This window comes from Hemiscyllium ocellatum, chromosome 23 (assembly GCF_020745735.1).
Source record: "Hemiscyllium ocellatum isolate sHemOce1 chromosome 23, sHemOce1.pat.X.cur, whole genome shotgun sequence".
Lineage (NCBI taxonomy): Eukaryota > Metazoa > Chordata > Chondrichthyes > Orectolobiformes > Hemiscylliidae > Hemiscyllium > Hemiscyllium ocellatum.
In genome coordinates this window covers 22,247,455-22,270,747 of record NC_083423.1, presented here as the reverse complement: position 1 = coordinate 22,270,747, position 23,293 = coordinate 22,247,455, and the positions used below count along the sequence as shown (strand labels likewise).

The window sequence follows — 23,293 nt, the reverse complement described above, 5'->3', positions numbered from 1 at the left end:
AAATTGCTGAAAAAGTTCAGTAGATCTGGCAGCATCTGTGAGGAGAAATCAGAGTTAACATTTCAGGTCACGTGACCCGTCCTCAGTCCTGATTAATGTTAACTCTGATTTCTCTCTGCCAGATCTACTGAGCTTTTCCAGCAATTTCTATTTTTTATTTCTGATTTACAACATGTGCAGTTCTTTTGGTTTTTAACAGTGAAAATGACATGCCCATTTTATATGCTGTAATCTTTCTCCATATTAACATACCCCCCCAAGTTTGGTGTCATTTTCAAATAGTACTTTCAATTGCTGAGTTTTAAGCTTTCAACATGAGTTCCTTTCTTTTCAAATCTATTATTTTAGAAATGAATCCTAAAGGTAGGCACGATTTCTTTTATGGCTGTATTAAACTGTATCATTGCTTTTAAGATGAATGTATCTGTACTTTCAAATTCCTTTGCTTCTCCACTAGTATTTGAGAAATGTTGTTATATTTCCCATAAATTATGTTTTGAAGAATAAGTGATTTCTGGGCCTGTGATTTGCACAGCACTGTCCCACTGGCAGGATTTCCTCACCTCATTAGATAAAGTACCCAATCACCACAGATCTTCAAGGAACATCACAGAGACTTTGAGGTTTTGGGAGGCACAGCATCTCAGAATTTTTTTTTTAATTCACTCATGAGACAGGCTGGTTGGCCAGCATTTATTGCCCATCTTTAATTGCCTTCGAGAAGGTGATGTTGAGCTGACTTCTTGAATCATTGCAGTCCACATGCTGTAGGTCAGAACGCCCACACTGCCCAAAGGGAGGGAATTCCAGGATTTTGACCCAGTGATACTGATGGTGATAGCTTTCCAAGGCAGGATGGTGAGCGCATAAAGGGGAACTTGTAAGTGTTCCCATGTAGCTGCTGCCCTTATCTTTCTGGATAGAAGTGGTCGTGGGTTTCCAAAGTGCTGTCTAAGGACCTTTAGTGAATTTATATAGTGCATTGTGATAGATAGTACATACTGCTGCTCCTGATGGAGGGAATGGATGCTTTGGGATATGGTACCAATCAAGCAGGTTGCTTTGTCCTTGGATGGCATCAAGCTTGTTGAGTGTTATTGGAGCTGCACTCATCCAGGCAAGTGGAAAGTATTCCCTCACCCTCCAGACTTGTACCTTGTAGCTAGTGGACAGACGTTGGTTGGGGGATGGGGTCAGGAAATGAGTTACTCTCCACTATACTTCTAGCCTCTGACCTACTCTTGTAACCATTGTATTTATATGGCGAGTCCAGTTCAGTTTCTAGTTAATGGTAACCCCTGGGATGTTGGTAGTGGGGGGGGGGATTCAGTGATAGTAATGCCATTGAATGTCAAGTGGTGGTGGTTAAATTGTCTCTTATTGGAACTGGTCATTGCCTGGCATTAGCAGGCATGAATGTTACTTGCAATTTGTCAGCAAAACCTGGATAATGTCCAGATATTGTTGCAATTAGACATGGATTGCTTCAGTATATGAGTCATCACAAATGATGCTGAACGTTGCACAATCATCAACAAACATCCCCATTTTTAATGTTGTGATGGAGGGGAGGTCCTTGATAAAGCAGCTGAAGATGGTTGGGCCTAGGACACTACCCTGAGGAAGTCCTGCAGTGATGTCCTGGAGCTGAGATGACAGATCTCCAACAATTACCACCATCTTGCTAGGGCCAGTTGTGGCTCCAACAAGAAGAGAGTTTCTCCCCTCATTCTCATTATTTCTGATTTTGTTTGGGCTCCTTGATGCGACACTCAGTCAGATGTGACCTTGATATCATTTTCATCTCACCTCACTGTGCTCTTACTTTGTTTGTCTCTTAAACCGCACATTTGTGTTTTTTCTGTCCCTGTGCTCCAATGACCTCAGTAACCAAGGGAACATCTTCAACCTTTTCTCCGACGACCAGTGATTTCTGGAGACTAATCTTCTGTCCTTCACTGAGGGAATTGTCTTCAAAATGGACCCTAATCCAGGAATCCCCTGAAATATGATTAGATGATTAGAGTAGATTCCCTACAATGTGGAAACAAGCCCTATGGCCCAACAAGTCCACACCAACCCTCTGAAGAGTAACCCACCCAGACCCATTTCCCTCTGACTAATGTACCTAACACTACAGGTAATTTACCATGGCCAATTCACATCTTTGGACTGTAGGAGGAAACCAGAGCAAACCCACGCAGACACGGGGAGAATGTGCAAACTCCACATGGACAGTTGCCTGAGACGAGATTTGAACCCGGGTCCCTGGCGCTGTGAGGCAGCAGTGCTAACCACTGAGCTGCTGTGCCGCCCCAGGTACATTATAATTCCCAGTCCTGGGTGTAAAGAAACTTTAATATCCCACTAAGATTAAACCCATTCCCTGTCAACCCCCATGACTCTAATATACAACTGGTCAAATCCCACACTCTCTTGTTCACTCTCCATTTTCTTTAGTATCTCATCCAATCTATTCCTACTCACCTACTTACAACCCATAATCTTTTAATATCAGTCAATTAGTCTCCTAGTCGCACCATAAACTCTTTAGTAACGCACCCAATTTAATTCCATTCTCTGTTCATTTCAGTTATTTTTGAAGATAATGCACAATCTCCCCAGGCAGAATTCCTTTGAATGCAGGTTTCAATAAAGCAGACTTTTACCTTTGTTAATCTTGTTGCCCACGGTTTTCAGAAGTTCTATACCAACACTCCAGTTGATTGACTCCTCAGGATGATTGCGTCCTGCACCTAGTTCATGCACTACCTTAGCTAACGGCAGGGAGTGGATCGCCTGAACTACCCCTGAAAAAGCAAGCCGAGTTAAGGCCAATTAGTTTCTGGGGCTTCATAATGACAGAAACAGAATGAAAGGGTAGTGAGTCAGGGCAGTCAAACACATTGGAATTACTGCTGATTTATTTTTAATCAGGTTACTTTTTTTGTTTGTAAGTCAAGACTCAAGTCACTTCACAAAATATTTTTCCAGAGCTGGTCAGTTCTACAATCTGAGTTGAAGCTGTACTTCTAAACGTTTATTCGGTTATTACAGTAAGTCCTAGTGAAGTTAGAGATAGAACAGAACATTAGATGGCGTATTTTAGATATTTTATTCCAAGAAAACAGTTTCACTTTGTAATTCTCTATTTATGTTTTTAGATCAATGGGAGTGATAACATTTCTGTGTGAACTCATTGAGAAATCACTATTTGAAAAATAAATCATATGATGTTTTGAATCATTGTTACATGGGGATTATTAGCAATGTATTTACTTCCCATACCTGATTAGATTAGATTCCCTACACTGTAGAAACAGGCCCTTCGGCCCAACAAGTCCACACCAACCCTCTGAAGAGTAACCCACCCAGACCCATTTCCCTCTGACTAACATAACTAGCACTATGGGCAATTTAGCATGACCAATTCACTTAACCTGCACATCTTTGGACTGTGGGAACTAACCAGAGCAAACCCATGCAGCCAATGTGCAAACTCCACACAGACTGTTGCCTGGTGTCAGAATTGAACCTGGATCCCTGGGGCTGAGAGGCTAACCACTGAGCCACTGTGCCATCCTAGTTGCTGTGAGTATGTAATGAGCTTAATACAACACATGCTGGGACACTTCAGAGAAAATAGCAGAGTTCGTCATATGAGGTTGAGAAATTGGAGTTGATCTCTGAAGACCAGATAAAGAAAGCAGATTATGTTCACTGAGTGAATCTGAGTTTTTTGGGGGATATTGTAGCAGTCTCTTTCTCTCTTCATTTCCATATTACTAAATTAAGTTATCAAGTTCGGAAAATAGGATTTGAAGTTTGTGGATTGTTAGTCTGGGCCTTCGGTTTAATAAGGAACTTTTCTTTTCATCTGGCAAGTGAATACACAAGGATGTTCTTGGAATAAATATTGCAGATAACAATATGAAATAAAAGCAAAAGATGCGAGAAATACTCTGCAAGTCAAGCAACATCTGTGGAGAGAGGTGACATAGTCAATGTTTCAGATGGATGGTCTTTCATCGTAACTGGGAAAAGTTTAAGATGTGAGAAGTTTTAAGCAAGTGAAAAATGAGAGGCTGGGAATAAGAACAAAAGAATATCTAACAGGGTGGGGGACAGAAGAAATTAAATGACAGGGTGTGGTCAAAGGAAGTGAAGATGGGACAAGTGAAGAGATGAACACTACATTACAGCTTTGATCCAAACATGGACAAAAGAAATGAACTTCAGAGGTGAGGTGACAATGACTCCTGTTGCCATCAAGAAACTAACTGACTGAATATGGCATTGAAAATTCGTAGCAAAAACTGAAGGCAATGGAAATTGGGATAAAATACTCTGTTGGTTGGAGTCATACTTCACACAAAGGAAAGTGTTTGTGGTTGTTGGAGGTCACCCAGCTCCAGGGTGTGACTGCGGGAGATCCTCAGGATACAGGAACCACAGCACAGCTGATGACACAGTGGTATACAATTGGGAAGGAGTTGCCCTGGCCTCAATATTGACTCTGGACCCCATGACGTCTTATTGCATTAGGTCAAAAATGGGCAATTAAACTTCCTGCTTATTATCATGTACCTCCTCAAACCCTGAGCCAATGAGTGTTCTTCCTCCTTTTAACACCATTTGGAGGAAGCTGTGAGAGTGGCAAGGTGCAGAATGTATCAGTGTGAGGAAATAGCAATATCCCTCACCAAGAGTGGCCTAGCAGCCCCATCACTGACTGAGCTGATCCAGTTCAAAATGACATAGCTGCTAGACTGGATCTTTGGACGGGGATGAGGGAATCACCAAGAGGAAAGATAAATGTAGCTGGCCTCATTCTCACCAATTTGCCTGCTGCAGATGCATCTGTCCATGATTGACCACACACAGTCATTATGGAGATGGAATCCTACCTTCACTTTGAGGGTACTCTCCATCATGTGTCACAGTACCACTATGCTAAATAGGATAGACATTGAATAGGCCTAGCAATTCAAAACTGGGCATCTGTGAGGTGCTGTGGGCATTAACATCAGAATTATACTGCAGCACAATCTGCAACCTCACAGCCCAACATATCCCCCACTCAACCAAAGGTCAAGTTGAGGGATTGACCCTGGTTCAATGGAGAGTGCAGGAGGGCATGCCAGGAGAAGCACCTAAAAATGAACTACCAAACAGCATAATCAACAAGTGATGGAGTTAAATGGTTCCACAACTAACAGATCAGATCTAAGTTCTGCAGTCCTGGCATATCCAGTCATGAATGGTAAGTCAAGAGGCGGTTTCACAAATATCCCCATCCTCAATGATGGGGAAGATCTCAGCACATCAGTGGAAAATATAAGGCTAAAGCATTTCCAACAATTGTCAGCCAGAAGTGCCGAAAGTCCCTAACATCACAGATGCCAGTCTTCAACCAATGCACAAGTGTCTTCCTGACTGTTTTGGTCTGTGTAAGTGGCTATATCCCATCCCCACCTTGCCACTCCCTCAGTACAGATGGCACTGTGGAAATGCTCCAGTTCATTCCACGTGATGTCAAGAAATGGTTGGACACTGTAAAGGCTATGGGCCCTAACTGTATTGAAGACCTGAGCTCCAGACCCTGCTGCACCCTGAACCAAGTTGTTCCACAGCATTTACAACCCTGGCAACAAACTGGGAGATCCTGATGGAAAATAGGATGTGGAGAACTGTAGTCAAAGTACCTGAGGGATGTATTGTTTATGTAAAAACAATAATATTGGCGGAAATGGAAAAAGAACTTGAGGAAAGGAAGACAAACATCAGGGGTGGGCCATGAGTAAAGGGCACCAATGGAAGCAAAGTTGATGTTTTCCAGCTTAAGGCCAGCACCAATACAAACATTGATGTAGCAGGACAAAAGATGTAGCAAAGGACCTGAGAGAGACTGGAGCAAGAGAGGTTCAACATATTTCACAAAAGGACAAGTGTAGCTAGGATCCATTTGGATACACACAGCAACATCCCTTAGCTAGTGGACATGAATGGGGTTGAAAGTTGTTTAAGATGAGAACAGAATTAGCCAGGCAGAGGATTGTTGCTGGAGAAAGTGAGGTCTGCAGATGCTGGAGATCAGAACTGAAAATGTGTTGCTGGAAAAGTGCAGCAGGTTAGGCAGCATCCAAGGAACAGGAGATTCGACGTTTCGGGCATAAGAAGAGCTCATGCCTGAAACATCGAATCTCCTGCTCCTTGGATGCTGCCTGACCTGCTGCGCTTTTCCAGCAACACATTTTCAGAGGATTGTTGCTGCCTGGCCTACTGAGTATTTCTAGCATTCTGGTTTTATTATTCTCTGAATAAAGTTCTTCCAATGTCTTTGGTGTTTCAGGATATCAACACAACAAAGGACAAAAGAAAATAGGAAAGTTGAGGTTGAATAGATTGAAGTTGATATCTATGACAATGCAGGGAATAATTGTGGACTTTCTCTTCACTTTTTAATGCCAAAGTTACGAATGAGACATCAAAATATGCCACCTTTCATTATGATGAAATGACCATTATCAAGACTGCTTTTTGTAAATGTTTACAATGCCCAATTCTCACTCGCTTTAAGGACAGGGGAATGGAAAGCTATGTGGGTGTTATTGATGCATAAGGTTTTCTCAAATACCCCTTAGGTTTGTTCCTCAAGGTCTGTCTTTGTGGGAAATATACTTTCAAATAAGGCTGGATGACAAACGTTGGTACGTAGATAAATCCTTTTCAGAATTGTATCCATCCAACAATTTACACTTCTTTTGTTGCTCCTCTTCCCGCATGGGACTCAACAATCTCCAGGTAATGTCCACAGGAGGCCATGTCTTGACAGTGGATGTCTGGTGCCTTCCAAATATGAGTGGCAAGGAAATTGAGTCCAAACTCAATGTAGAATCAATAAGTAATGATAACTTGGCACAGGTATGTGAGAGTGGTATGGTGGGGGGGGAAATTACCTCATCCTTCATCCTTGGAAAGCATTCATGGAAATTAATGCACTCCCCTGTTGCCTTAAATCACTGTAGGAGTGATTGGATACTGTGGCTTTCTCATTTTATAGCCTTTTGGATAAACTATACTGTTTATTTGAAATCATCACAATACTGTTCATTTGAAATATCTGGAGCTTGTGCCATTTTTCTAGGTCACAATGTAAAGAAATACCTTCAGCCTCAGCCTTCAGTTCTTCCTGTTTCTCTGCACGTTTAAGGACCTCTTTCCCCTGACACAAGTCCTTGGCCAAGCCAGCTGTCACTCCCTGGGCTACCAGCATGGCTTGGAACTTGTCCAGGGCACTGTGATTTTTCAACACATCTTTGATGGCCTTTTCTCCACCCTCGGCGCTCTCAGCCTTTCCACACAAATGTAGGAGGTGGCCTCCTATTAAAGGAAACATATTCCTAAGTTATCTGTGTGCTGTGAATGCACAAGTGTCTTCCTGACTGTTTTGGTCTGTGTAAGTGGCTATATCCCATCCCCACCTTGCCACTCCCTCAGTACAGATGGCACTGTGGAAATGCTCCAGGTTTCAGGGATATTCACTTCGGCTTTACAAGGCCGATTCCAAACAGCCACAGTTCCCAGCAAAGATCATCATCTCACAAACAAAATTAGGAACTTCAGGCAATTATGACATTGTAACCCAATAGCACTGAGCCCATTGTTATTATTTCCAACACTGACCAAGCTAAGACCAGATGCAAAATTTGCTGGCACTGCACCACCCTCACCTCCATCCAGGGCCCCAAACAGTCCTTCCAGGTGAGACAGAGGTTCACCTGCCTCTCTTCCAACCTAGTTTACTGCATAGGGTGCTCCCGATGAGGTATTCTCTACATCGGGGAGACCGAACGTAAACTTAGGGAACGGTTCACCGAGCATCGCAGTCTGCTCGCAGGGGCTATCCGGACCTCCCAGTCAGTGCCCATTTCAATTCCGCTGAAAATGTGTTGCTGGTTAAAGCACAGCAGGTTAGGCAGCATCTCAGGAATAGGGAATTCGACGTTTCGAGCATAAGCCCTTCATCAGGAATGAGAGAGAGTAGCCAAGCAGGCTAAGATAAAAGGTAGGGAGGAAGGACTTGGGGGAGGGGCAATGGAGGTGGGATAGGTGGAAGGAGGTCAAGGTGAGGGTGATAGGCCGGAGTTGGGTGGGGGCGGAGAGGTCAGTAAGGAGATTGCAGGTTAGGAAGGCGGTGCTGAGTTGAGGGAACCGACTGAGACAAGGTGGGGGGAGGGGAAATGAGGAAACTGGAGAAATCTGAATTCATACCTTGTGGTTGGAGGGTTCCCAGGCGGAAGATGAGGCGCTCCTCCTCCAGCCGTCGTGTTGTTATGTTCTGCCGGTGGAGGAGTCCAAGGACCTGCATGTCCTCGGTGGAGTGGGAGGGAGAGTTAAAGTGTTGAGCCACGGGGTGGTTGGGTTGGTTGGTCCGGGCGGCCCAGAGGTGTTCTCTGAAGCGTTCCGCAAGTAAGCGGCCTGTCTCCCCAATATAGAGGAGGCCACATCGGGTGCAGCGGATGCAATAGATGATGTGTGTGGAGGTACAGGTGAACTTGTGGCGGATATGGAAGGATCCCTTGGGGCCTTGGAGGGAAGTGAGTGTGGAGGTGTGGGCGCAAGTTTTACATTTCCTGCGGTTGCAGGGGAAGGTGCCGGGGGTGGAGGTTGGGTTGGTGGGGGATGTGGATCTGACGAGGGAGTCACGAAGGGAGTGGTCCTTGCGGAACGCTGATAGGGGAGGGGAGGGAAATATATCCTTGGTGGTGGGGTCCGTTTGGAGGTGGCGGAAATGACGGCGGATGATACGTTGTATGCGGAAGTTGGTGGGGTGGTAGGTGAGAACCAGTGGGGTTCTGTCTTGGTGGCGGTTGGAGGAGCGGGGCTCAAGGGCGGAGGAGCGGGAAGTGGAGGAGATGCAGTGGAGGGCATCGTCGATCACGTCTGGGGGGAATCTGCGGTCCTTGAAGAAGGAGGCCATCTGGGCTGTGCGGTGTTGGAACTGGTCCATTTCAATTCCCCCAACCACTCCCTTTCCAACATGACCATCCTTGGCCTCCCGCATTGCCACAACAAACCGCAGCTCAAATTTGAGGAACAACACTTCATTTTCCGCCTGGGCAGCCTACAGCCCAGAGGTCTCAACATTGAGTTCTCCAATTTCAAATAACCTTCCACCCATTCCTTGCCTCCCTTCCCAGCCCCTCCCCCTTCCTTCCATCCCTCCCAGCCACCTACCGGATTCACCCCTCCCATTGACCAACCAGGTCATACCCTCTACTTGCCTGCACCTATCTCTACTTCACCACCTTGCCCCCTCTGCACCCCCTTTATCTGCAGCTCCCCCCATACCCACCCTCAATCCTGAAGAAGGGTTACACCTGAAACATCAACTTCTCCACCTCCTGATGCTGCCTGGCTCACTGTGTTCTTCCAGCCTCCTGCCTGTCTGCCTTGGGTTCCAGCATCTGCAGGTTCTTTTGTCTGAGACCAATGAGTTGGCTAGCGGACTCGGTATTTTATTGTGTGGCACTTTTACTGGCTGCCCAACCCTTGGCTCAAACTTCTGCAGTTAGCCCAAAGGAACTGGGCACAATCCAGCCCACTCATGGAGCTGACCAATCCAGACGTTTGCAGTGTGGTTCCCCATTGTTTTTAAGATACACAGTAAGAGCCAAGTGCTTCTTACAATGTCCCTTCCCCACTGTTTACTTTCTAACATAAGCCACTGAGTCATAGAATCGTACAGCACAGAAGAGGCCATTTGGCCTATCGAGTCTGTGCTGACCTATCTGCACTAATCTCACTCTCCATGCACTTGGGGCTCCCAGCCTTGAATGTTGTGATCTTTCAAGTGCTTATTCACATATCTTTTAGAGGTTGTGAGGTTTTCCATTTCTATTACCTTACAGATAGTGTATTCCAGATTCCCACCAGCCTCTGGATGAAAACATTTTCCCCCAAATCCCCTCTCAACCTGCCCTTCACATCAAAATTATGTCCTTTGTTACTGACCCATCAACAAAGGGGAACTGCTGCTTCCTATCCACCCTGTCCATGGGCCTCATTATCCCGTATCCCTCAATCTGAGGTCTCCCCTCAGCTTTCATTGCTCCAAAGTAAATAACCTGAGCTAACCAGCCTCTACTCATAGTTAAAATGCTCCAACCCAGGCAACATCCCAAGACAACAAGCAGCTCTGTTCCCAAAAAGGGCTCAGGATTGCATTGACTGTGTGAGGTCAATTGGCACCAAGAACACTTGAACCTCAGCAGACAATTAGAACCATCACAAAATTCACTGGCATTCGGACATTGGAAGAATGTTTCCACAGAATGGTATTCATGTTGCAAAGATTCCTAAAAATAATGAATCATCTGAACAACTGAGGCTTTCAAGACGGAACTGGATCTGTACCTAAAGATAAAGATTAATAAACCTGGGAACTTGGCGAAAGTTCACAGATCTTGGTTTGGGGGAACAGATTCTATAAAAGAGAGGTGGTCATACAATGGCACTGTGGGAAGTTGACACTGATGGCTCAAATGCCCATTCTCATTCATTCTCTCTCTTATAATCACATGAGCTGCTCCCATAACAACCTATTGTCTGTCACTAATGGTCCCCATTAGCAGCTATTCATTCCCCTGGGCTGTTCGTTATCAACTCCTTTGTCTGTCCAAGTGCTTTTCTCTCTTTTTCGGCTCTATGTCCACCTATTGTTTATTCCTCCCTCTTCCCCCACCCCATCTTCTGTATAAACACCACCTATCTACCATCAGTTCTGAAGAAGGGTTACCAGACTTGAAACATTAACTCTGATTCCTGTCAACAGATGCTCCTAGACCTGCTGAGTTTTACCAGCAATTTCTGTTTGTGATTCTCATTCAAGGGCCTTCTTGGTTATCCATACTGTCCATCACTTACACATTAGATGCAGGTCCTAATAAAGGACTGACCTAAGCAGGTGACCAGTTCCTCCAAGTCCTTGGGCCCATTTCCCTTCAGGCATTCAATGGATTCCAAGACTTCTAAAGAGTTCCCAATACACCTCCCAATGGGATTATCCATCCTGGAGAGAGCAGCAAGTGTTTGAATTCCCAAGCGATTTCCAATATCTACCTAAGGTTTTAAAACAAATTGTATTATCACTGAGACACTCAAAGCATAGTAAATTATATGATAAGAGAACCAAGGAAAGACAGGAGTCACAAAACCTGTTGAACTTTAGGATGACCATTGTTCACTCAGCAAGAATTAAGGACAGGAGGATTGGAGGTTCATTCTATGTTAAATGGAAACAATTTCCTCCCCATGGCTCCTTAGAGTAAAACGGCAGCGCCCCATCTCCAGCATATCACATACCCAACCTGAACAAAGAACCTGCAACCTTTAACTCACCAACATTGAACTGTGTTCATGGAAAAGGGATAACTCCCAGGCAGACCCAGTCATACAGTCATTGAGATGTACAGCATGGAAACAGACCCTTCGGTCCAACCCGTCCATGCTGACCAGATATCCCGACCCAATCTAGTCCCACCTGCCAGCACCCGGCCCATATCCCTCCAACCGCTTCCTATTCATATACCTATCCAAATGCCTCTTAAATGTTGCAATTGTACCAGCCTCCACCACATCCTCTGGCAGCTCATTCCATATACGTACCATCCTCTGCGTGAAAAAGTTGTCCCTTAGGTCTCTTTTATATCTTTCCCCTCTCACGCTAAACTTATGCCCTCTCGATCTGGACTCCCTGACCCCAAGGAAAAGACTTTGCCTATTTATCCTATCCATGTCCCTCATAATTTTGTGAACCTCTATAAGGTCTCCCCTCAGCCTCTGACGCTCCAGGGAAAACAGCCCCAGCCTGTTCAGCCTCTCCCTGTAGCTCAGATCCTCCAACCCTGGCAACATCCTTGTAAATCTTTTCTGAACCCTTTCAACATCTCTCCGATAGGAAGGAGACCAGAATTGCACGCAATATTCCAACAGTGGCCTAACCAATGTCCTGTACAGCTGCAACATGACCTCCCAACTCCTGTACTCAATACTCTGACCTATAAAGGAAAGCATACCAAACACCTTCTTCACTATCCTATCTACCTGCGACTCCACTTTCAAGGAGCTATGAACCTGCGCTCCAAGGTCTATTTGTTCAGCAACACTCCCTCGGACCTTACCATTAAGTGTATAAGTCCTGCTAAGATTTGCTTTGTCAAAATGCAGCACCTCGCATTTATCTGAATTAAACTCTATCTGCCACTTCTCAGCCCATTGGCCCATCTAGTCCAGATCCTGTTGTAATCGGAGGTTGTAATTCTCTGTCCACTACATCTCCAATTTTGGTGTCATCTGCACACTTACTAACTGTACCTCTTATGCTCGCATCCAAATCATTTATGTAAATGGCAAAAAGTAGAGGGCCCAGCACCGATCCTTGTGGCACACTACTGGTCATAGGCCTCCAGTCTGAAAAACAACCCTCCACCACCACCCTCTGTCTTTTACCTTTGAGCCAGTTCTATATCCAAATGGCTAGTTCTTGCTGTATTCCATGAGATGTAACGTTGCCAAAAGCCTTCCTGAAGTCCATATAGATCACATCTACTGCTCTGCCCTCATCAATCTTCTTTGTTACTTCTTCAAAAAACTCAATCAAGTTCGTGAGACATGATTTCCCATGCACAAAGCCATGTTGAATATCAGTCCTTGCCTTTCCAAATGCATGTACATCCTGGCCCTCAGGATCCCCTCCAACAACTTGCCTACCACTGAGGTCAGGCTCACTGGTGTATAGTTCCCTGGCTTGTCTTTACCGCCCTTCTTAAACAGTGGCACCACGTTAGTCAACCTCCAGTCTTCCAGCACCTCACCTGTGACATTGATGATACAAATATCTCAGCAAGAGGCCCAGCAACCACTTCCCTAGTTTCCCGCAGAGTTCTCAGGTACACCTGATCAGGTCCTGGGGATTTATCCACTTTTAACCGTTTCAAGATATCCAGCACTTCCTCCTCTGTAATCTGGACATTTTGCAATGTGTCACCATCTATTTCCCTACAGTCTATATCTTCGATATCCTTTTCCACAGGAAATACTGATGCAAAATATTCATTTAGTATCTCCCCCATTTTCTGTGGCTCCACACAAAGGCCGCCTTGCTGATCTTTGAGGGGCCCTATTCTCTCCTTTATTACCCTTTTGTCCTTAACATATTTCTAAAAACCCTTTGGATTCTCCACAATTCTATTTGCCAAAGCTATCTCATGTCTCCGTTTTGCCCTCCTGATTTCCCTCTTAAGTATTCTCCTAGTTCCTTTATACTCTAAGGATTCACTCGGTCTATCCTGTCTATACCTGACATATGCTTCCTTCTTTTTCTTAACCAAACCCTCAACTTCTTTAGTCATCCAGCATTCCCTATACCTACCAGCCTTCCCTTTCACCTTGACAGGAATATACTTTCTCTGGATTCTCGTTATCTCATTTCTGAAGGCTTCCCATTTTCCAGCCGTCCCTTTACTTGCGAACATCTGCCTCCAATCAGCTTTGGAAAGTTCTTGCCTAATACCGTAAAAATTGGCCTTTCTCCAAATTAGAACTTCATCTTTTAATCTGGCCTGTCCTTTTCCATCACAATTTTAAATCTAATAGAATTATGGTCACTGGCCCCAAAGTGCTCCCTCACTGACAGCTCAGTCACCTGCCCTGCCTTATTTCGCAAGGGAGGTCAAGTTTTGCACATCCACATACTGAATCAGAAAATTGTCTTGTACACACTTAAGAAATTCCTCTACATCTAAACCTTTAACACTATGGCAGTCCCAGTCTATGTATGGAAAGTTAAAATCCCCTACCATAACCACCCTATTATTCTTACAGATAGCTGAGATCTCCTTACAAGTTTATTTCTCAATTTCCCTCTGACTATTGGGGAGTCTATAATACAATCCTAATAAGGTGATCATCCCTTTCTTATTTCTCAATTCCACCCAAATAACTTCCCTGGATGTATTTCCGGGAATATCCTCCCTCAGCACAGCTGTAATGCTATCCCTTATCAAAAACGCCACTCCCCCTCCTCTCTTGCCTCCCTTTCTATGCTTCCTGTAACATTTGTATCCTGGAACATTAAGCTGCCAGTCCTGCCCATCCCTGAACCATGTTTCCATAATTGCTATGATATCCCAGTCCCCTGTTCCCTAACCATGCCCTGAGTTCATCTGCCTTCCCTGATAAGTCCCTTGCATTGAAATAAATGCAGTTTAATTTATTAGTCCTACCTTGTCCCTGCCTGCCCTGACTGTTTGATTCACTTCTGTTCTCAGCTGTACCAGTCTAAGATCATTCTCTTTCTTCACTATCTCCGTGGGTTCCCCCCCCACCCTCCACCTTACTAGTTTAAATCCTCCCAAGCAGTTCTAGCAAATTTCCCTGCCAGTATATTAGGCCCCTTCCAATTTAGGTGCAATCCATCTTTCTTGTACAGGTCACATCTACCCAAAAGAGATTCCAATAATCCAAAAATGTGTATCCTTCTCCCATACACCAGCTCCTCAGCCATCTGCTCTATCCTCCTATCCTGCCCTCACTAGCTCGTAGCACCAAGAGTAATCCAGATATTACTACCCTTGAGGACCTCCTTTTTAAATTCTTGCCTAACTCGCTGTAATCTCCCTTCAGAATCTCAACCTTTTCCCTTCCAATGTCGTTGGTTCCAATGTGGACCATGACCTCTTGCTGGCCCCTCTCCCCTGTGTGAACATTCTGCACCCTCTCTGAGACATCCTTGATCCTGGCACCAGGGAAACAACACACCATTCTGCTTTTTCTCTGCTGGCCACAGAAACGTCTGTCTATACCTCTGACTACAGAATCCCCTAACACAGTTGATCTCTTAGAAGCCGACATACACCTTGTTGCATTAGAGCCAGTCTCAACACCAGAAACTTGGCTGTTCGTGCTACATTCCCATGAGAATCCATCACCCGCTACATTTTCCAAAACAGCATACCTATTTGAAATGGGTATATCCACAAAAGACTCCTGCACTAGCTGCCTACCTCTCTTACTCTTGCTGGAGTTAACCCATCTATGTGACTGTATCTGACCTTCCCCCTCCCCGCCATAACTGCCATCCATCATATACTGTTGCTGTTGCAAATTGCTCATCGCTTCTATCTGTCTCTCAGAGAGATCCACTCGATCGGATAAGATTCGCATCCAACAGCATTTATAGCAGATATAATCCGCAGTAACCCTTAAATGCTCTTTAAACTCCCACATTTGACAAAGGCCATTTTTGCTCCTTCACAATCTACAGACCCAGAAAATAACACCGTCTAATTCCTCTACAAACACTGCCCCAGGTTAAATTAATAGCTATGGCTTATATTTTAAGTTTAATCAAGAGACTTATCTCCAAAAACATATAATCAAGTAAGAATCCACTATACTCACTACTGCAGCCTTTCTCTTGGACAGACTTAAAACAAAAATTAACTTATCTGATTCTGTGCTGTGAACTTCACCCAACAGTTCCTCCAAGATTAGTTGTAAAATTCACTGTTTGTTAATTTTCCCAGATGCACTCCGATGTCCAGTGATACACAAATTCAAACAGCAAAGGCAGTATAGTATAGTATAGTATAGTATAGTATCGTCTCAGTCTCTCCTGCACTGTCCTCACCATTGTCTGCTCTTCTCCCTTTTAAACTGCTGTTGTTTTGACTTTTTTTTCTCCAAAGTTCCAAAACAATGCAACAGCATATAAAACAGTAATTGCTGCTCCTGGAATTTGAGGAAATCACCTCCAACACCTAAAATACCTCAAAAAAAAAGGAACAGCTCTTACAGCCAGAAATTTTTCCCGTCCTCCATCTTGGATTACCCAGCATCCAATCCTGGCCTCTCCACTCTGTCTATCTCTTAGAGCCGTGATCTCCAGCCTTTTTATGCATTTTTTGAATTTAAATGGATTCCAGAATCTACCCCAAAGAAAATATAGAATAAATAACTTATTTTGGTGCTGTACAATTCCAAATCCAAGTCTATATGATTAATCATTATGTTCTCTGCTTATAGAGTCTCAGTGTGACACCTGTGGCTGCACATTCTCTGCCAATGCCTTTACATTTGGGTGTAGTATGAGTCTGTTATTTGTATACAGTCCAGCAAATGGGTGTCTGTGAGGTGGGTCTGATACTTGGACTCCATGACCTTCATTTGGAAGAAAACTGTCTCACAGAGATATGTGAATCAAAGTAAGCTTTCATTCTAAAAGCACAGGACAATGGGAGTGAGTATTTTTCTCAGCTTATACATCTCAAAAAATCCCTGTCCCTTGATCTGACTTTCAGCTCAATATTAATTTGCATAGTAATTATCTTCACATCAACTCCACTGCTTTCTTAATCAATCACTTGATGGAACTGCTAACCCACCAAAGTCATTGAAGGGATGGATTTGTGACAAACATGATGATTTGTTCCATCACGCTGAGCTGCTGATACAGCTGTTGAATTCTCCTGCTAACTTCCTCTGCTAAGCAAGGATGCTTTCTGGGTGGAATCATTTTTTTTTCACTTTGATTTTATTCTGGAATTTTCTCCAGACTTGGGAAGTGTAACAGCATTTTATTTTAATTTCAATTGGATCCAACTTTACTTCATTGATCATATGTGCTGAGTCTCTGTCTTTTCCCCAAAGTTCACTACTCAGCTCTTTCAGTTTTGACGTTACGTCTGCAAGGAGCCTGAAGCCAAGTAGCCACACTGCCATCTCACTCAACCCTTCATTTTGTTTAATGGAAAGTATTGATTTCAAGCATCACAGCTAAAAATTTTCGCATGACTTTCACTTGACTTCACCACCTAACATCAGATTGAACATTAATTCTTTACGGGCAGCACTGAGCTTGTTGATTGGGGATTTAAACAAGCAAAGATGTGCAGGTTAGGTGAATTGGCTGTGCTAAATTGCCCATAACTTTCAGGGATGTGTAGGTTAGGCGCATTAGTCAGGGGTAAATGCAGGTATAGGGTAGGGGAAATGAGCCTGGGTGGGTTACTCTTTGGAGGGTCGGTGTGGACTTGTTGGGCCGAAGGGCCTGTTTCCACACTGTAGCGATTCTACGATTCTATGATTCAGTGCTGAAAAGCTGTTACTCGAATTGAGTTTATAACCTTAACAACTTCCATTATTTGAGAACAGTCCATGACCTCACTCATGAATGCTTGCTGTTGGGTCACACAGTGATAATTGAAAAAAAAAGAGGGAAAATCAGGAACGTTTCTGCAAAAAACAACAAAGCCCACATTTGTGCCGAGCATGGCTGGTGCATCATCAGTTGTGAAAGAAACCAGTTTCTTATTCAGAATGTTTTTCTCAAGCGCAACCTTTTGAATTCATTATAGATATCCTCACCCCTTATTCTCTCTTTAAGGGACAAAAGGGTGAGAAGATCCTTATCAGTTGTTATTGCTTTTAAAAACCATCAGCTGGGCAGTGTGGGTTATGGTGATGGATTCAACGACCTGCAGTGAGAGGCATTCACCATCTTAAAGCTCCTGTTGTAACTGCTGAAGGATGCCTTCAGACAAAGGGTTGACTCAGCTTCCTCCTGTGGAAGCACCAAGTGATCTTCCCTGTTTGCCTTTATTAATTTTTTTGAATAAAGAGTGGCAGTGAAAAATCTGTCTGTGCTGTATTACTGAGGGCTAAGGAAGTGACACTGCAATGTACAGCTCAGTTCTCATTTGTCACCCAGCAGGCTGGATCTCACACTGATGTTCCAACAGACACACCGAGTCAGCTCAGCCTTTTGTTGCTGGGTGCAACCTTTGATCGTACTGCACTGGTGTCATGTGCAAAACGCGAGCACACAACCTCAACTGTCACATGTAAAGCAAAGACCGTATCAATACACTGCACCAAATACAACTCCTTTCCATCACAGATGTTGGGCTAGGATAAGGATAAAATAAGATGTCTTCCCACTTACTGACCAAGTAATGTGCCAGCTCTCTTGCTCCATTGATCTCCTTGAACAAAGCTCCCTGTCCATATTTCACATCCAGAATCAAACCATGAAGGGACTCCACTGCTTTCTTTGATATTATGGAAGCTGAAAATCAGAAACTGCATTTTACTGAAAACAGCGGAAGCTTCCTCACAATAACTGCTTACGGTCCAACCTCAGCTCATTCCCTCACGGGATGTCGACATCACTGGCTGGGCCAACACTTACTGCCTAAGTAAATTTGACATTGACACTTATATTCCTTGAAGTGCTTAGAAAAGTGCAAATCAAATAACACAAAATATGTTGCAGATTCGTTCCACAGAACTGCTGAAAACGAGTACCAAGTCTGTGAGCTTTGACACAAGCTGATAAGGATATAAAAACAACAGCTCAGACTGTAGAGAGTCAGGACAGGCTGCATTCAGAGGTCTCTGTTCACTTCCAGCAACCCACCAGAACATGGAGATGCTAGACTCAAAGAAGTCCAGTATGATTCATCAGGATGGTATCTAAGATTGAAAGGTTTCTCAGATTGGGTAGGGGTGAGGAAGGTGACTGATAATGAGCAATGGGGTAATCCTTGGAGGGGATTATGGGAGTTATGGGGTTAAGTAGTAATCTAATGCAGGTAATTAAAATTATGTCAGAGACCAACAGGAGAGACAGGAAACTGTCCCCTTTAGTATGAAATTTGGAACAAAAACAATCATAAAATTGGAGCTAAACTGAATCCAAGAGAGTTTTAGATTAGATTGCTTACAGTGTGAAAATAGGCCCTTCAGCCCAACAAGTCCATACTGACCCTCCGAAGAGCAACCCACCCAGACCCATTCCCCTACACCTAACACTATGGGCAATTTAGCATGGCCAATTCACCTAACCTGCACATTTTTGGACTGTGTGGAGAGCAGACAAGGGTTGAATGTGCAAACTCCACACAGACAGTTGCCCAAGGCAGGAATTGAACCCAGGTCTTTGGTGCTGTGAGACAGCAGAGCTAACCACTGTGTCACCGTGCCACACACAGAGTATGTGAAGGTAGGACATATTGTTTCAGGGGATTATAATTATACACTCTATTGAGCTATTAATTGGGGATTAAAGGCATTAGGCTTGGAATGGTGACAGGGAATGAAGTGGAGAGATATCAGAGCTTCCATGGTTAACAAATTGACAGGGGTGGCTTGATAGGCCGAACAGCCATTTCTGGTTCCTATTAGAAGGGAAGGCCCGAGAAACGTCTATAGAATAAACTGTCCCAAAGTCTATTCTGGAAGAATATTTATGGTGCCAACAGTTGGAGGCTTGTTAGGTGTGGGTTTGGCGTTGGAAAGGTGGGAGGATTCTGAGCATCAGAGATGAGGAGGTAGTCTGAGGGTTAATCATATAATCCAGGGCTGTCACATTACTAGAATTCATTTCTCCATCACCTATTTAGCAAACAGTTGCACTAAACTGAGGTCACTTACCTCCCATTAGTGTTTACTAATTCGCACTCACTGACCTGCTATGAGGGGCAGACTGTCCACTGTCGATGTCACATCCCTGATCGCATAAAGCTTCTTATCAGCTGGCACCAGCTCAGCTGTCTGCCCGACAATACAACAACCAACCTCAGACAAGATGGTCTTCATCTAAAGTCATAGGTAAAGACATCCAAAAATCAGTATGATTGTATCACCAGTGTGTAGGGCCAAATGAGCTCAGATAGTTACTCACTGAGTAACTGTACACATGATGTGGGGCTGCTGGTGTTGGACTGGGGTGGATGGAGTCAAAAGTCACCCAACGAAAGGGCAGCCCTCCGAAAGCTTGTGATTTCAAATAAACCTGTTGGACTGTAACCTGGTGTTGTGTGACTATTAACTCTACACGGTCCCTGTTTATTCAGGGTGAGAGCCACTCACTGTGTAATCATGGAGAGTCCCTGTTTATTCAGAGTGAGAGCCACTCACTGTGTAACCGTGCAGAGTCCCTGTTTATTTAGGGTGAGAGCCACTCACTGTGTAACCGTGCAGAGTCCCTGTTTATTCAGGGTGAGAGCCACTCACTGTGTAACCGTGCAGAGTCCCTGTTTATTCAGGGTATGATCACTTGGCATGGGTGGAAGAATGGCAGAGGTTGAATGTAATTGCATAAGAGGCGAAAAAGATCACATTCTCACCACTGAGATAAAAGTCAGGTGTCACTTGCATGTATCCATTTCTACCCCAACCTGCTGGAACAAACTTTGCCTTCCCAATTAATCTCTACCCAGTCAAGAATCTCCGCTTCTACCACCTGGCAGCCAAAAGCAGGTAGGTACCTGAGGAGCTGCACTTCCTTATCCACCTTGGGAGAAGGTTTGCTGCTTTGTCCACATAGTAACATAGCTTTAATTGATATTTATAATCACTCTCCCTCTCTCCTCCAAGTAGATTCAATGAGTCCAAGTGGATAGAGGTAGCCTGTCTCTCTTGGCCACCTCTGAGCCCCATTGGTCCACAGCAAACATAGGGCAGTTTCTGGCTGAAGGCCAGGCTTCTGCACACATTAGAAAGGGTTACTTACGGCTACATGGAAGCATGAAAAGGGACAACAGAGAGTGGCAACATCTGAACAGAACAGAACTGTAAAAGGGCTGAAAGGATAAACCAGTAATTGGTTTGCTCTGCTAGTCCTTAAACAAGAATGTGTAAATCATGTATGATCAAATAATGCAGGACTGCCCACCTTAACCAGAGAACTGTCAAGACATGATCATTCACAGGTACCCACATCTTTCAGCCTCCTTTGGCACACACAGGAAAGATTGGTCAGCAGTACGAGCTCAAACCCTGCCTCGTAGGACAAACCAGGAAGACACAAACTGACCTCCTGAGGGGAGTTACAACTCTGCACATGCTTCAACAAGAGCCATTGTAGAGCACACCACCGGGTTCCTGCAGATGAGATTCCAATGTCTGATCCAGTCAGACAGGGCCAGGGCATTACAGTAAAGCGTGGATAGAACTTCTCACAATATACTGCACTTGTTTCCTGTCTCCACATCATCCTAAGTCAACACAGCCATGATCACCAAGTCAATTCTGACACAAAGTGGCTGTCCTCAGGGTCATGCGGCTTGTCCTGGGACAGGACGAAATGCAGGAGTCGGAGGTCTCCTCTGAGCAGGAAGTGGAATGGGAGAGAGCTCAGATGGTCCAGGAAGACCCTTACAATCACTAAGATGATACAGCTACAGTCTGCCAAGCCAGAGTGACATGTCCAAACCTCACTGGCATTTGTTTCCAGGGGGATCGAACTACTTGGGCATGTTTCTTTTCATTTATTGGTTTTCTGAAGAAGAGTCATATTTATCTCAATACCTTAGCTCTGTTTCTTCCTCCGCAGATGCTGCAAGCTCTGGTGAGTTTCTCCAACACTGTCTGTTTTTATTGCTTTGGACCAGCAGGCTGGTGTTCTACTCAACATATCTCATTGACTCAGAAGCATTTCATTTTGCACCACAGTTTGCAATAAAAGCAAGGTTCTTCTTTAGTCTGCTAGTGATGTGATAACTTTGGGGCAGGTGAACTAATTGAAGGGTCTCTCGGCTCTGCATTAACCACCACTTGGAATATACTGTCTACTGTCACGGATGGTAACGACATGTTGGAAAGGTTGCTTGGCTGTCTCCATAGAAATAGTTGTTTATTTAATATTTAATTGTCGCTGTAACAGTGTGAATACTCTGGCAAACAAAGGCCCACAGGGTGTTGCAATATTCTGGGTCACGCCTCCATTCAGGAGAAGATTGATTGGGGGCACTGCCTCTGAAGAAAGCTCGCTCGGGATGTCAGTTGTCCTATTTTTATGGCTCTCCCTGCAGTCCTGTTGAATATTAGGATCCTATGACTGTACTGTTGCAATGCTTGTGCATTGTCAGTCAGTGAGATTCTGTGTCAAGAGCTGCACAAATGCTAACACTCCCCCGCCATTCCTGCCAAAGAATGATGAGAATCACCCTTGCCTGTGGCACACACTGAGAAGCACGGGGGCTCAGTGATTAGCACTGCTGCCTCCCAGCACCAGGGTCTCAGGTTTGATTCCAGCCTTGGGAAACCGCCTGTGTGGAGTTTGCACATCCTCCCTGTGTCTGCGTGGGTTTCCTCCGGGTGCTCCACAGTCCAAAGATGTGCAGGTTGGGTGAATTAGCCATTCCAAATTGCCTGTAGTGTTCGGTGCATCATTCAGACAGAAATGGGTCTGGGTGGTTACTCTTTGGAGGGTCTGTGTGGACACTCTTTGGAGGGTCTGTGTGTACTTGTTAGGCCAAAAGGCATGTTTCCACATTGTAGGTAATCTAATCTAATCTAAAAACTTCCTACAATGTAAAAGCAGGCCCATTGAGTCCACCCTGACTTTCCAAATAGCAACTCATTCAGACCCAGCCCCTTCCCCAATATCCTGTATTCCCCATGGCTAACCCACCAATCCTGCTCATCCCAGATATTCAGCATGATCAATCTACCTAACCTGCATGACTTTGGAGTGGGGGAGGACACTGGAGCACCTGGAGGAAAGCCATGCAGACACGGGGAAAACCTGCAATCTCCACACAGATAGTTGGCTGAGGGTGGAATCACACCTGGCTCCCTGGCACTGTGAGGCAGCAGTGCTAACCACTGAGCCACTGTGCTGCCCAAGAAGGCCAAGCCAAGCAATGGAAATTCCCACCAGGGAAAAGATGCTCAACTCCTACATGCCCGTAGGTGTCAATTACCTCTCTGCATGAATTGCCTGTGCAGAGCCTGCTGTGTGGCTGTCCCAGGAGCAATATCGTGAGGCTAAACTGATCAGATACCGTGTGTGAGTTGCTGAACCTTCAGAGTTTTGATTGCACTGCCCAAATGCTAAGTCCATAACTTGCTGGCTGACAAGAGGGCATAAAGGCACAAACATCACGAATGCAGCAAGGCTTTCAAAGGAGTCCCAAAGGAAAGACAGCATTTCCTGGTAACCAAGGAGAAGGTTACACTGCTTTCACTTCAGATAACCATGTAGGCACCCAGTGGGGGAATGAGACGACAGGAAACATTGGAACAGTGAAAGCCAAGACAGCTTTACATTATAGATTAATGAAACAGAAATGCGACAGAGTGCTCTTAAAAGAATTTCTTCTTTTTTGCCAAACGCTTCGTCCAGATGTGATCCTCACATCCACAGCTGGGGTGGAAAGAGTCCGATAATTGGCAGGTCCTGGTGAATTTGGGAGGCCTTCTCAGGCTGGTCCTAGGCTGGTGA

General features: G+C 44.6%; 1 protein-coding gene across 3 annotated transcripts in view; it reads right to left on the bottom strand.

The window, feature by feature from the left end:
- Nucleotides 1-23,293, bottom strand: part of tymp (thymidine phosphorylase) — an 88,078-nt gene that overhangs the window by 4,061 nt on the left and 60,724 nt on the right. For 2 of the 3 annotated variants that reach the window (XM_060843132.1, XM_060843134.1), the window contains 6 exons: nt 19,533-19,662; nt 18,012-18,130; nt 10,962-11,124; nt 7,168-7,383; nt 2,670-2,810; nt 1,826-2,001 (listed from right to left, as the gene is read on the bottom strand). In XM_060843132.1, coding sequence (XP_060699115.1) covers nt 1,838-2,001; nt 2,670-2,810; nt 7,168-7,383; nt 10,962-11,124; nt 18,012-18,130; nt 19,533-19,662 — 933 coding nt within the window. In that variant the 3' untranslated portion in view covers nt 1,826-1,837. Of the gene's footprint in view, nt 1-1,809; nt 2,002-2,669; nt 2,811-7,167; nt 7,384-10,961; nt 11,125-18,011; nt 18,131-19,532; nt 19,663-23,293 lie in introns of all 3 variants that reach the window. The other variant, XM_060843133.1, reaches the window with a different exon arrangement.